At 47.9% G+C, this 15,497-nt stretch overlaps 1 protein-coding gene across 1 annotated transcript in view; it reads left to right on the forward strand.

Moving 5' to 3' along the window:
* Window positions 1-2,318: 2,318 nt before the first annotated feature.
* Window positions 2,319-15,497, forward strand: part of LOC309535444 (maestro heat-like repeat family member 5) — a 68,100-nt gene continuing 54,921 nt past the window's right edge. The window contains exons 1-8 of the mRNA XM_082228514.1: window positions 2,319-2,393; window positions 5,503-5,645; window positions 8,863-8,979; window positions 10,311-10,421; window positions 12,789-12,929; window positions 13,913-14,032; window positions 14,669-14,742; window positions 14,835-14,970. Coding sequence (XP_082084640.1) covers window positions 5,535-5,645; window positions 8,863-8,979; window positions 10,311-10,421; window positions 12,789-12,929; window positions 13,913-14,032; window positions 14,669-14,742; window positions 14,835-14,970 — 810 coding nt within the window. The 5' untranslated portion in view covers window positions 2,319-2,393; window positions 5,503-5,534. The remainder of the gene's footprint in view (window positions 2,394-5,502; window positions 5,646-8,862; window positions 8,980-10,310; window positions 10,422-12,788; window positions 12,930-13,912; window positions 14,033-14,668; window positions 14,743-14,834; window positions 14,971-15,497) is intronic.

Consider the following 15,497-nt stretch of genomic DNA (forward strand, 5'->3'; position numbering starts at 1 on the left):
TTAAACTGTTTTTGTTTTGTTTTGTTAGTTTAATGTGTTAATGTTATGTATTAGTTATGTATTAGTGTTATGTCGCGTTTTTGTGTTGTATTGTATTGTCCATTTTTTTTCCTTTTTTGTAGTGTTTAAATTGTTGGAAAAGCAATAAATATTATTATTATTTTTTTTAAAAAAGAGCTTTCTGTTCATGCTCAGGGAAACTCGTGAGGCAAGACTCCTGAGGAGGGGGAGAAGGGGGAGGGAACTGAGGGGGGGGAATATATGCTCTGTGCAAATGGCTGTGAACTCGTGCTTGTTTGTGAAGTTATCACTCTAGCTCCTTCTACCAATCCCGGATGGTAGAAATAAAGCTTTTTCTCTGACATTATCCCTTGAGTGCCTGTTTGGCTCCCCTTTCCCTCTCTCGGGTGCAGTGCTCTTCCCACCCGAGGGCAAAGCCTGAAAAGGCTGCAGGAGTTGTGGCGTCCTCAGGCACAGAGGTTTCCCAGGTAGCTAGTCCCAGGGTCCACTTCTGCAGGCAGCGCACCTCCACCCGCACACAAGACAAGCCGCCTGCAGGAGTCGACTCCTGCAAAGTGGCCCAGCAAGGGGAGATCCTTCCAGCAAGGTTTCAGGGCAGACCTTCAGCCAGACCTAGTCTGTCCTGGGATCCACCCATAATGAGAAAACTAAAACAAAACTATTCACACAAAAGGCAGGCCTTACATCCAGGCTTTTACTGACCGTACATTAAAAGACCTTTTCACAAGAGATATTGAAGATAATAAAACACAGCACCCAGAATTAGGAAGAGATAACCAGGCTGCAATAGTAGATCATGTCAGATCATTTTCCTCCACAAATTTTACAATATTCTTCCACGGCACTTCCTCCCCCCTTGGATCTACATGAGCTTGCTATTTCCAGGTCTGCCAAATATTTGGTCATCCTTCTCACTCTGAGTAAAAAGACTTCCTCATTTCAATGTTTACAAATAAAAATACCATACCAAATACTTTGAATCATTCCCAGAATCAATATCCAGGGTAATATTTCCCAATTGCTAAATTTCCAGCAATCAAAACTGGAATATCATATTCCAGTCTTAACAGATTACCTAAAAATGACAATTTCTTATCCAGAGATTCTATTTATTTTTTTAAAATAATTTTTTATTGATTTTTCCATGGATTCTACTTCTAACACTATATCTTTAACAATTTTTCATATTTCGACCCTCCTCCCCTGGACTTCCCTCATACTCACATTTGTTTTATTTCCCTATTGTTCACCTTGCGTATTTGATGTTTCCCCAAAATTTCCTCAATACATATAGTCTTATTTTTTGTTGTAGACAGTTGTGATTGTTCACTCAAACCCTGCCAATGAGTCCATTTCTTTATGTTGCCTCTTCATATATGTTGTAAATGGTTCCCATTCTCTTTTAAAGTCTTTGTTGTCCTTTTCATGTAATTTTTCTGTTAGTTTTGCCAGTTCTGCATATTCCATAAGTTTCCCTTGCCATTGTTCTTTCGTGGGTATTTCTTCTGTCTTCCAAGTTTGTGCTAATAAAATTCTTGCCGCTGTTGTTGCATACATAAATAATTCCCAGTTTTCTTTTTTTACATCTTGGTCTAAAATTCCTAGAAGGAATGCTTCTGGTTTCTTAACAAAAGTCTTTTTACACAGTTTTTTCAATTCATTATATATATATCATTTCCCAATAATTCCTAATCTTTTTGCATCTTGCAGGATGCCTTTTTTTCTAAAAAGAAAAAAAAAAAACAAGATCTATCCCTCACTTGAGGAAGAGGCCGATGCCCTACTGCCGCCATTGGCGAAGCCTTCAACATCAGCCACAGAGGGCAGGAGGAAAAATCAAGTTGCACCCAAAAACAAGATCTACCCCTCACTTGAGGAAGAGGCCGATGCCCTACTGCCGCCATTGGCGAAGCCTTCAACATCAGCCACAGAGGGCAGGAGGAAAAATCAAGTTGCACCCAAAAACAAGATCTACCCCTCACTTGAGGAAGAGGCCGATGCCCTACTGCCGCCATTGGCGAAGCCTTCAACATCAGCGGCAGAGGGCAGGAGGAAAAATCAAGTTGCACCCAAAAACAAGATCTACCCCTCACTTGAGGAAGAGGCCGATGCCCTACTGCCGCCATTGGCGAAGCCTACACCATCAGCGGCAGAGGCCAGGGCGGCAGAGGCCAGACCCCTAGTCTTGCCAGGGCTGGGGCAGCCCCAGACCAGCACTTTTCAGCAGGCAAGCAGGCAAGACAGCAGGCAAGACCCAAGCAGGGAAGACTCAAGACAGCAGCGGCCCTTGTCCCTGCCCAGCAAGCAAGACCCAAGCCAGCAGCGGCCCTCAAAAAAGAAGAGCCTTGCGGACTCTGGGCCAGCGTTCCCAGGTGAGTAGGCAGAACCAGATCCCTTTTGGGTTCCCCTTGGCCTTAGACTTGGTGTTTACCTCTACGGATGTTGGTGATCTGACACTAACAAAAGAAGTGCCATGGTCAGATCACTTCCTGGCACAACTGGACTTCTCCGCGACCCTTCCCCTCTGCAGGGAGGTGGGACCGATTCGGATGGTCCGACCCCGCTACTTAATGCATCCAACTGGTTTCCAGAGAGTGGTAGGGGATGTTTTATCCCAAGTTGATGGCCTCTCGGCTGATTCCCTGGTGGCCCCTTGGAATGCGGAGTTAACCAGGGCTATTGACTGTCTGGCTCCGAAGCGCCCTCTCCGATTGCATGGAGCCCGGACAGCCCTGTGGTTTTTCCCGGAGCTGAGGGTGATGAAACAATCGTTGAGACGGCTAGAGCGCCGGTGGCGGAAAACTCACTCTGAATCAGACTGGACACGGGCTAGAGCTCAACGTCGAGCCTACCAAGTGGCAATGGCGACAGCAAAGAGGGCCTTCTTCGCTGCCTCCATTGCATCTGCACAAAACAGCAGCAGGAGACTTTTTCAGGTGGTTCGCAATCTATCGGAACCACCTGTACCACCGGGGCCTGGTAGGGACCCCAAGATCTCCTGCAATGCTTTTGCAAAGTTTTTTGCAGATAATATCGCTCAGATTCAGAAGGAGGTAGACTCCACCGTGGGAGCAGGGCCAGGGCGGGAGAGTGCTAGAGTTCTGTCTAGTCCTGTTACATGGGATCAATTCCAATCTGTTACCTCCGAGGATGTGGACAGGCTGCTTGGATGAGTGAAACCAACCACCTGTCTCCTGGATCCTTGCCCATCCTGGCTAATAAAAGCGAGCTGGGAAGGGCTGGGCGATGGGCTTCATGGGGTGGTGAATGCTTCTCTCTGTGAGGGAGCCTTCCCAGACCCACTGAAAGAGGCGGTCATTAAACCGCTTCTTAAAAAAAAAATCTTTAGACCCGGCCAATTTGGCCAACTATCGCCCAGTCTCAAATCTGCCATTCTTGGGCAAGGTGATTGAGCGGGTGGTTGCCAGACAACTCCAAGCATGCCTGGAGGATGCAGACCATTTGGATCCCTTCCAATCGGGATTCAGGCCTCACCATGGGACTGAAACTGCCTTGGTTGCGCTGGTTGATGATCTCCGGCGGGCTAGGGACAAAGGTGAGAGCTGTTTCCTAGTTCTGCTGGATCTCTCAGCGGCCTTTGACACCATCGACCATAACATCCTTCTGCACCGTCTAGAGGGGCTGGGAGCTGGGGGCACTGTCATACAGTGGTTCTGCTCCTTCCTCCTGGGCCGTGTTCAGAAAGTGGGGGGGGGATGAGTGTTCAGACCCCTGGGCTCTCACTTATGGGGTGCCTCAGGGTTCTGTCCTCTCCCCCATGCTTTTTAATATCTATATGAAGCCGCTGGGAGAGATCATCAGGGGGTTTGGGCTGGGTGTTCATCAGTATGCAGATGACACCCAGCTCTACCTCTCCTTTAAATCAGAACCAGTGAAGGCGGTGAAGGTCCTGTGTGAGTGCCTGGAGGCGGTTGGAGGATGGATGGCGGCTAACAGATTGAGGTTGAATCCTGACAAGACAGAAGTACTGTTTTTTGGGGACAGGGAGCGGGTGGGTGTAGGGGATTCCCTGGTCCTGAACGGGGTAGCTGTGCCCCTGAAGGTCCAGGTGCACAGCCTGGGAGTCACTTTGGACTCACAGCTGTCCATGGAGGTGCAGGTTAATTCTGTATCCTGGGCAGCTGTCTACCAGCTCCACCTGGTACGCAGGCTGAGACCCTACCTGCCTGCGGACTGTCTCACCAGAGTGGTGCATGCTCTAGTCATCTCCCGCTTGGACTACTGCAACGTGCTCTACGTGGGGCTACGTTTGACGGTGACCCAGAAACTGCAATTAATCCAGAATGTGGCAGCTAGGCTGGTGACTGGGAGCGGCCGCCGGGACCACATAACACTGGTTCTGAGAGATCTGCATTGGCTCCCAGTATGTTTCCGAGCATGATTCAAAGTGTTAAAGCCCCAAACAGCCTCGGTCCTGTATACCTGAAGGAGCGTCTCCACTCCCATCGTTCAGCCCAGACACTGAGGTCCAGCTCCGAGGGCCTTCTGGCGGTTCCCTCATTGCGAGAAGTAAGGTTACAGGGAACCAGACAGAGGGCCTTCTCGGTAGTGGTGCCCACCCTGTGGAATACCCTCCCTTCAGATGTGCAGGAAATAAGTAGCTATCCTATCTTTAAAAGACATCTGAAGGCAGCCCTGTTTAGGGAAGTTTTTAACATTTAACGCTGTATTGTTTTTAATACTTGATTGGGAGCCGCCCAGAGTGGCTGGGGAAATTCAGCCAGATGGGCGGGGTATAAATAATAATAATAATAAATTATTATTATTATGATACAAGGCTGGGGTCTCTCTTGGTTTCCTTGATGTCTGGGTGCAAGTCCCCCCCACCCCACCCCTCCTTGTTATGAGGCGTGTAACATGGAGCAGGGACTTCCGGGTGGCTGCCCCTGTTCTGCATTGCTGGGGGTTGGACTAGGTGACCCCGCAGGTCCCTTCAGACGCTACAGTTCTATGATCCCTGTTCAGATATGGCATGCACCCGCTCATTGCAACAGGCGAGAAGCCCCCTGAGAAAGAACTTGCCGTCTTTTCTCGCGTATAAGACGAGGTTTTTTACCCCCCAAATCAAGTGTCAAATTGGGGCTCCTCTTCTACAGGGGGAGTGCTGAGGGGGGACGGGCGCTTGGTTGTAGCTGCCAGGAGCAGATTCCCAGCCGTGATTTCTTTGCTGTGGAAAGGGCTGTTGTCGACTGGCAGACGATAGGTGACTTGGTGGTTGATGCCTGCAACTGTGCAATTTGATTAATGGCTCCCTCCCCCCAAATAAAACTCAACCACTCTGGGCAACCCCTCCCCAAAAAAGTTTAACAAGTCTTGGCAATCTGCCCCCATTTCCAAATTTTGAGTGCCCAAAAATATGGAGCATCTTATCTATGGGGGCGTGTTATACATGGAAAAATACGGTACCTTTCCCTCTCATCCGCCTCATTTACTCACCCCTCTCTCTCTTTCTTTCTGAAGAACTCTCTGATGAAAACTTCAAGTTCCTGTGGATGGGTAAGAAAATGCTGGGGGGAGGAAGAACAATCCCAGAAGCTATGGAGAGGATGGATGAAAAGGAGATTTTGGACACCATCCTCCAACACCTCCAGACATCTCCCCAGGTGTGTGTGATGCAGGGTGGATTTGATTGAAATCAAATCAATTTAAAACATATTTTTACATTCTTGCTTGTATAATCTTAATATTTACAACCAGATGAAGGTTTCATTTTGGGAATAATAAATTTCCAGAGTAGTTTTTACTACTGATTTGGTTATACTGTTAGAAATGCATAGACAGATAATTATGAAATTATTGTGGGGTATAATAAGTTAACTGTGTACAGACGCTTCAGGTTACCGACTCCGCTAACCCAGAAATAGTACCTCGGGTTAAGAACTGCCATCGGCTCAGGGGCGAGAGGGGAAAAGCCGGGTGGATTACAGAGAGCCCCCAAAGATGGTGGGAAGCAGCAGTTCCTCAGCGGAGGAAGGAGAGGAGATGCAGGGGTCGGAGGAGGCAAGGCGGTGCCTGGACACCTTGCCTGAGCAAAGCGGGGAGGAGGGGGGTCCCCCATTACCCAAGCCTTCCTTGTGCAGTAGGCTTCCGCGCAGAGAGGGGAGGCGCAGACTGGGCGCCAAGAAATTGCTGGGGAAGGTTGAAGGGCCGCCCACTCTCAGATTCTGCCCGTGAATGAGCAAGACACGGAATAGAGGCGCTCTGCATTCTAAAAGTTTTGATCACTAAGAAGAAAGCTTGAAAACAGACTCTTGAGCCATCTTGCCTGATTGCTCTCAAGCAACCAACCGATACCTCTAACAGTGGTGCTTCAGGTTAAGAACAGTTTCAGGTTAAGAGCAGATCTCCGGGACGAATTAAGTTCTTAACCTGAGGTACCATTGTATATTTGGACAACTTTTCTGCTGTACCTTATTGGAAGGAGAAAAATAATCATTTCCTTAATAAGAATTTAAACAATTTATTTAACTAAAACAATAACATTATAGCTTATATATCCATGATGTAGTTAAACATTTTTTAAAAATATTCTTAGACTAAATTTTAGCATATATGAAAAACTTAAAATAAATCCTTACTTCCCAGTGAATAGCCTCTGGACTATAATGCAACTTAAATAGAAAAATATATTCCGAAAGATTTTTCCTCTAAAAGCATTTTATTTTAGAAATCCAATTTATTTTTTTAAAAAAATGTGATTTAAATCAAAGAAATCCATTAAAAAAAATAATGGGTCATTGATTTTTATCCACCCTGGTCTGATGTTGCGCAGCGTGAACCAGGATTTCCCAACCTGGTGCCCTCTAAATGTTCTGGACCATATGCTGCCTGGGGCTGGTGGGAGCATGTAGAAGGGTTCAGGTTGAGGGGAACTGCCATTAACTATCACAGACAAAGGCAAACTTGGCCCTCCAGCTGCTTTGGGACTACAGCTCCCATCATCCCTAGCTAACAGGACCAGCAGGTCAGGGGTGATGGGCATTGGAGTCCCCAAACAGCTGGAGGGCTGTGTTTGCCTAGGCCTGAACTATTGGGAGCCCAGCTTGGAGGAAGGTCCTATTTGCACATGCAGGAGACGACTTTCCGCTGGTGAGAAGGAGTGGTAACCGCCAGTCTGGGGGGGCTTGAAAAGAGGACCAGGCAAACTTGGGGAAGCAGAGAAGACGATCAGTGCAGGATCTGTAGACCGGAAGAAGAACCAATCCATGAACTTGATTTGGTGGGGTGACTTGGACCCCAGGAAATGTTGCATGTTTTTTTCTTTATTCAGAAGCATTCCTGCCTCCAACAGTGGAGGAAGAGCAATTAGGACATGCTGAACTTGTCAACTTTCAAATTCCCCAAATGAGGAATACTAAAGAGTTGTAATAGGGACGCGGATGGCGCTGTGGGTTAAACCACTGTGCTGCTTGGGCTTGCCGATCGGAAGGTTGGCGGTTCGAATCCCTGCGATGGGGTGAGCTCCCGTTGTTCGGTCCAAGCTCCTGCCCACCTAGCAGTTCAAAAGCACATAGTGCAAGTAAATAAATAAATAAATAAATAAATAAATAAATAATAATAATAATAATAATAATAATAATATATTTATATGCAATCCCTCCCCAGCCGAAGCCAGTACTGCTCCGGCTGGAAGGTAAACGGCATTTCCGTGTGCTGCTCTGGTTTCACCAGAAGCGACTTAGTCATGCTGGCCACATGACCTGGAAAAACTGTCTGCAGAAGCGGACAAATGCCGGCTCCCTCGGCCTTAAAGTGTTAACGGAAAAATCCGCGGGCTCCCTTGGACAAAACAAAGACACCAACCAGGATAACTTGGAGCAAAACAGCAGCCTGTAGGCTTGGCCTTTATTGAACTGTTGCAACAGGGTATTCCCTTCACTTGCAAGAGAGAGGAAAGACCCAGAACAATGGGCTGCAAGACCTTATAAAAACTTTTGAAATTCCCCTCCTCTAGCTCAAGCCCACCCCCAGAAACATCATGCATACATTACAGAAAGGAGGGGTTGACATCATGCATACATTACAGAAGGGGTTGACATCATGCATACATTACAGAAAGGAGGGGCTGAGGGAGGAGTTGTGGTGGTAACCTGAGTGTCCTGTCACCCGGCTGGTTCCTCCTTTCCCCCTCCCCATGAGTACTTTCCAGGTGACAATGGGGAGTTTGCAGTTTCCTGCCCCCAGAGGGAAGATCTGATCATTGTCCTTTGTTTCAGTCTGTGGTGAATCCACTGTTCTTTGTGATTTTGATTCTCTTCTGTCTGGGATTATCAGGGTTGACATAGCAACTGGGCAGGGCTCCTGTGGATGTGCTGGGATGGTGAAGGGATTATGGCTGACCAGAAACCAAGCCACCCCCCTTTGATAGTCCTTGTCACATGGAGTAAAAAAAATGGAACAGTGCAAATCCGATGTATGGTTGATTTTCTATGAATTTATAACAGAAATATGGCGTATGTAGTGTGTGAGTGTGAGTGTGTGTGAAGTTTGTGCAAACAGAATGATTGGGGTGGGGGGTTCCTGCTACAAAAGCGAGATGAGCTTTAAGCCCAGAGTCATTTGCGACTGGACTTAATTGTCAGGGGTCCCTTTACCTTTACCTTTAAAGAGTTGTAACATGACTTGGGAATTCAGAAGATGTGTAAAATTGCATACAAATCATTAAAACAATTGCCTAGTACTTGCAATCTATTATTATTATTTAGTATTACCCGACATTTTCAGACGCTAAAATTGAAATTCTTTGGTTTTCCAAAAGCAGTTGATGTAGCTGGTGGGGTCTCCTCCCTGTGACTCACCCAAACCTTCCCCGACCCTTAGAATGCCCTCTATAGATATTATGGACTCAAGCTGCGGGAATCCAGGAGCGCAGAGACAGTCCACCAGTACCTGCACTTACTCCTGAGGTTGGCTCTCGAAGAGGAAGCAGACAGAGAGGTGAGTGAATGTGTGGGACTGGGACTGCGCTCACACGGAGACTCTCCACCTCCAGCAGTGTCCTGGAAGAGCCTCCTCCTTCTGAACCCTCCTGCTTCAAGCGCCTCCCCAGGCTGCTCCCCAGTGTCCCACCACCACAATCCAGGGTCCCCCACTCTTACTCATCCAGCCAGTCCCTGACATTACCCCACAGACCCCACCAGCCCTCTGTCCTGATTTCCGGATTGGTCTCTGCTCGTGCCCACCCGGTCACCCCCTCAAAGGAGGAACAGTTTTTCAGCATTCAACATATCTGGGGCAGATTTGTTTAGTTTTGGGTTCGATCAGAGCAGCCAACAAGTGGCCCTCAATGCCTTTCTTGGCAGCCCTCAGCAACCTTGGAGGCACCCCTACACACCTGTAGGCCTTGCACCGCCTTCCCAAAGCTGGGTAAGGAGGTGCTGGGCTTGGGGAAGGAGGCAGGTGTGATCTGTCAGGGTCCTAGAGTCCTCAGTTAGCTCTTTCCCACCTTTGGCAAGAAGGTGGGAAGGCGCTAGGTCCCACCAGAACCTCATGCCTCCTTCCCAAAACCCAGCGCCTCACCTGCCTACCTTTGGGAAGGCAGCATGCAGGCCGGGGCGTGTGTGTCAAATGTTGGCCTTGCTCCCCTCTCCCACATGACAAGTCAGTGTGCACCCCACAGGTTCTGTGCTGAACTACTCTTGTGGCCCACTTGGTATGAGAAATTGGAGCACCCTGGTTTAGATGGTGCATATTCCTGCTCTGGCGCCTTTGGGTGAGGGGTGGATTACAAATACTTCCAGTGTATAAATGATGCATTTTAATGTAGTTGGGTGTTTAATGAAGCCAAGAACTGTATCACAAGATTCGAAAATGTCAGAATGCAAGGCATCCTTGCATTGCAAGCTGCACATGAGTCTGGGAGGTGTGGTCTGGTCAGTTCACATCAGAATCCACAGAAATATCGTTCTTCAAACCACCCCTATTATTATCCAGGATGAAAGAATCTGTTCAAATTGGTTCTCTAAGTGTCTCATTTCCCCACTCTCAAATTTGGTTCCCCACATTTTGCAGCAATCTGCTTACAGAATCACATTGATCCTCCATCCCTCATGATCAGCTTAGCTTAATGGTTGCCATCAATTTCATTTTAATTGATTTTAATTAATTTTTATAATGAAATGTTTTTAGAATGTTGTACTATTTTATTGTTGTTAGCCGCCCTGAGCCCGGCTTTGGCTGGGGAGGGTGGGATATAAATAAAATTTATTATTATTATCACTAATTGCAATCAAGAAAACGACATGTTTGACGTGCCTCATTCTCTCTAGGGAATTTCTGAGGCTATTGGTGTGGCTTCAAGCACCCATATTTCCCAGGTGCTGAGGGCAGTGCGGGATTTTGGCCGCGCGGCCATTGCAAGGAAGACTGAGACGTCTGAGGTAAGTGAGGAAGGAGCATAGCAAGAGTGTAGGTCAGCCATCCCCAGCCTGGTGCCCCTTCCCCATCCGTCTGTTTTGAATTGGAACTCCCATCAGCCCCTGACAGCATGGCCAATGGTTAGACGAAGGTCCTGGCAAATTGGATCCTTAGCAGCTATTTACATCCACACCAAAGCATGTGAAGCAGCCTCTGGGTTCCTCTGATCTAGGAAAACAGAGCTGTGTTGGAGAAGAACAAATCCTGCCCCATTTCCAAATATGCTCTTTTTCAAGGGATGGGATCCTTACCATTCCAAAAAGGCAATTAGATCTGCTCATCCTCTCAGTATGGAAGCCAGACAACTTCCTCTGTGGGTATGTCTCAGTCATCCTTCTGAAGTGGGCTCCAGCAGTCCTGTCTCTGTGGCTCCAGATCCTAGATCTGATCTGATCCCTTGGCTCAGTCAGTCAGTCAAACGGAATCGTTAGAAACCATTGGTCATCCCCAGAGTACATGCAATACAAAAGTACACTGGCCCATGTTTTTAGGTTGGTTGTCAGATGGTTGGTTGGCATTTCCTCAATAGTGGAAGCTAATGGGGGACCCCAAGGGTCATCTAGTCCAAACCCCTCCAATGCAGGAATCTCAGCTCAAGCATCCCTGAGAGATGGCCATCCAACCTCCAACGGAGAGTCCACAACCTCCCAAGGGAGAGTGTTGTGCTGTCAGAAAGCTTTGAATGAAGAACCTCTTAGAGTTTGGAAGAGGGGACACCACTCCAACTGAGGGGAGGGAGCAGAAACCAAGAGAGAAGGCAGTCGGCAGGCTGGGAGAGGCAGAGAGAAAGAGGGGAGAGGTTTCAGCTGCATCCCGGGGCAGGGCAGCTGCCAAATTTGCTCTCGTGCAAGGGTTCTTCTGCTTACGGGAGTGCCTGCTGGCCCCATTCAACTATGTTCTAGAGTAGACCCATTGAATTTAATGAAGATGACTAAGTTAGGCCCATTCATTTCAACAGGTCTACTTGAAGCAAAGCATAGTTGAGTGTCACTCTCTGTGTTCACCTCCATATATTTGTCAATTAAGCAAATTATTACAAAGGCATAGTAACTGCGTGCGGATCTAACAGTTCCATAACCTGAGGGGGCCTTGGGGTCATGTGCCCCCGACTCTCCAATTCTCCAACCCAGCTGGAAGGGGATCAGAACCTTTTCCTTCCACTTTCAGTTAACTTCCCTCAAGCTTCCGGTCTCCTTTTTGCAACTGTGCTAGAGGAGAAGGGAGCAGGAGCCGATGAGTCCAAGGCTCATTCACACAATAATAAACCATAGTTTATCACAGAGGTAACCAAAATGGTGCCCTTCAGATGCTACAGACTGCAACTCCCATCCCTCCTGACCACTGGCCATGCTGGCTGAGGCTGATGGGAGCTAGAGGCCAACCTATGTTGATGCCCTCTGAACTCTCTTGTGCTCTGCCATCCAAGAGAAATGAAACCCAGGAGTGTGGTACCCCTGGATTTTTGCTGTGAGTTGGGAAATGACCAAGGAAATTTCCCAACCCTCACTATGGAGAAGATGAGCAGATCCACCCAGTTCATTTTAATTTTAAAAAAGCAGCTCCCATGGAAAAGAGCACCAGTGGTCAGTCTACCCTACACTGTCCTGTACTTTCTCCCTGGTTGACTGACCAAACCCAAAGAGAACACCTTCATGGTTCCTCGTCATCCTGGGAAAAATTGACCAGTGGGGTGTCACAGGGTTCTGTCCTGGGCCCGTTGTTGTTCCACGTTTTTTTTTAAAATAAATGACTTGGATGAAGGAATTGAGGGGATGCTCATCAAATTTGCAGATGACACCAAACTGGGAAGGGTAGCCAATGCCACAGAAGACAGAATCGGGATTCAAGATAACCTTAACAGATTGGAGAACTGGGCCCAAACTAACAAAATGAAATTCAGTAGGGTCAAATGTCAGGCTCTACATTTAGGCAGGAAGAACCCGATGCACATATATAGGATGGGGGAGCCCTGGCTTGCCAGCAGTTTGAGTTTCCTGGAGGAAAAAAAAATACAAAATTTGTAAGTCTGCACAACAACTTGTTGTTGTTGCTTAGTCGTTTAGTCGTGTCCGACTCTTCGTGACCCCCTGGACCAGAGCACGCCAGGCACTCCTGTCTTCCACTGCCTCCCTCATGCTGGTAGCTTCGAGAACACTGTCCAGCCATCTCGTCCTCTGCCGTCCCCTTCTCCTTGTGCCCTCCACCTTTCGCACAACAACTTACTGACTACTAATATTTTCCCAGCTGCTAAAAGGTCCCAACTAAATGGTGATTTGTCTCCAATTGCACTTAAGGTTCCCAAACTCACTTTCCCCATTCTTTCCCTCCAGAATACTAGCGAGACCAATGCCAGTATCACCGCCATCCTTTGCTGCGGGCAAATGGCATTTGGGGCACGGCAGGATGAGCTCCCCCTTTTCATAGACCTAATAACACAGGAGCTCCTCTTCCAATTCCAGAACAGCAGGAAGGTATGGCTCTGATTATCACACGGACTCCTGTTGTTTGTTCTCTCAGCTATACCATACTTTTCCGTGTATAAGACAAGGTGTTTTTTATTATTATTAAAAAATGATGTTTAAAAATGAGGGTCATCTTATACACAGATAGTGCATAGGGGGGACATGGGTTTGGTTGCCGCTGCAAGCCGGAGATAGTCAGTGGCTATTGTGCGTGTTATTGGTGGCTGCGGCAAGGGGTGGTATTGACTGGCTGTCGCTGCGGAAATTGGGAAGGCGATTGGCAGTTTCTGCCGGCGAGGGACAGACAATAGGTGGGTTTTGTGACGTGTGTAAGTGGCAGCATAGGTCCAGCGGGTGAGCAATTTTTGGAATCCCCTCCACCCAAATAGCTGAACAACTGTGGGTAATCCTCCCTTCCAAAAGCTCAGCAACTCTGGGCAATCCCCCCCCCATTTTCTTAATTGGGAGTCCCCCCTAATAGGGGGTGTCTTATACATGAAAAAATACGGTACATCCTGCCTTTCTCCTGTCATATTACTCCAGGAGGTGTGCAACCATTTCCCCCGTGGTCACCATCCAGGCACTGAGCAGACCTTGCACCACATTGCCTTCAGACTGTGCCCTAGGGCAGGGTCTTTGGCTTCATCCACCGAAGGCTGGTAGACTGGGGTGTATACTGGCTCCACCCTTAGGACCAGATGGGGCATTACAGTGGTACCTTGGTTCTCAAACTTGATCCATTCTGAAACCAAAGTGTTCCAAACCAAGGCACGCTTTCCCATAGAAAGTAATGCAAAATGGATTAATTCTTTCCAGACTTTTTTAAAAGAAACCCTAAAACAGCAATTCAACATGAATTTAACTATCTAACAAGACCATTTCTGGGTTAGGGTTAGGGTAAGGATTAGAATTAGGGTTAGGGTCAGTGTGGCTTTATGTTTCCTTGTGATTTTGATTCAAACTCAATTTTATAAAATCCCTTCTCCTTTCAGAACGAGGATTTGAAGAAGAGCTTTATGAAGGCAGCAACTCTAATAACCCAGGCGCTTGTGCAATCGACTGTGGGACATGTCACCTTCCCCCACAAAGAGGAGCTCACCTTCTGCATCATAGTGAGTAGAAAGAAAAAGAAAAAAAGAGGGGGAATCTCCTGGGGTTTCTTTTCAGAGCATTTTTTCTTAGAAATAGCTGTGTAGGTCTAGCTCTGGGTTGCATGTTCTGACCATCTGGCCCCAAACCATTTCTGGGTGGTCACCTTCTGCTCCAGCTGAAGTTTCCAAACCCTCTTGAAAGGCAGCCCTCCATTGTGGCAACCTCAGCAGCGCCTAAGGAAAAGAGGCTAGGTTCTCCCCGGAGGAGAGGGCTGTCGAGGGCTCCCAGCCATGATTGCTATGTTCGACCTCCACAGAGGAAGGAAGCCATGTTTCTGCATATAGTTGCTGGAAGCCGCAGGCGGGGAGAGGGCTCTTGGGCTCATGGTCTGCTCCCTGGACTAGATGGGCCCTTGGCCTGGTCCCGAAGGCTGGTCTTCTGCTCTTCTTATGGGGTAGAGCTCTGCCCAGGAGAAAAAGGGGTCTTATTCCCAGATCCAGGAAGCCCACTCTTCTCCTCTAGGAGGACCCACTTGCCAATTGCAAAGAAGTTGTCAAGTGGGCTGGATAGAGAGCACACCTCAGGGCTTGGTGTGGTGGTGGCGGCAGGGATGGCGCCTCCAGGTCCCTGACATGCTGTGTGCTTCCCCACCACAGGAGGTTATCAAAGAGGAGCCAGTGGCATCACTCACCATCCTGCACCAGGCAATGGAAAACATCACTCGCCTGACGTAAGTACGGCCAGGCACAGTACATATTTCTTCACCAGGTTTATGGACTGCTGGGTGCTGATCCTTTCCTCTCCCCTTCTTTCTCTTCTCAGTGCCTTGAGACCATGCATGGGCCCCCTGCTCCGGGCTCAGCTGATCAAAAACACCATCCGGAAGGTCTTCAAATTGCCATCCTTTCAGGTTACGAAGATCAAAGCTGGGAGCTCTGTGCCACCAACGCAGAGCCAGGTGACTGGACCTTCTGCTTCTGGAGGAAAATGGGGTTGCCAGGTTAAAGGATTTGAGGGCAAAGAGTCTGAGCCGTGTAAGCCGCAAAGAATGCTGCCTGAGACACTTGACCCATCACAATGATGTAACAGCCAGAGACTTGGGGTGTATATTTTTTATTTTAATCATGTTTCCATATTTATTGCATTTCACCTTTGCTAGAATGCATCCACGTATGATTCCTGCATGCCTGCATTTTGTGACTCTCATGCCTCCCTCCTACGCTGCATTTAATTTAATTTGTTTGCTTGTTTGTTTATATGCTGCCCATCTGACTGGGTTACTCTAGCCACTCTGGGCGGCTTCCAACAAATTAAAACACAGCCAGATGTCAAATATTTAAAACTTCCCTATGCAGGGCTGCCTTCAGATGTCTTCAGACGGAAGTATAATGATGTATCTCTCTGACATCTGATAGGAGGGTGTTCCACGGGGTGGGCCCCACCACCAAGGCGGCCCTCTGCCTTGGAACACCCCAAGGAAGTTGA

This window comes from Podarcis vaucheri (assembly GCF_965113315.1).
Source record: "Podarcis vaucheri genome assembly, chromosome: 6".
NCBI lineage: Eukaryota > Metazoa > Chordata > Lepidosauria > Squamata > Lacertidae > Podarcis > Podarcis vaucheri.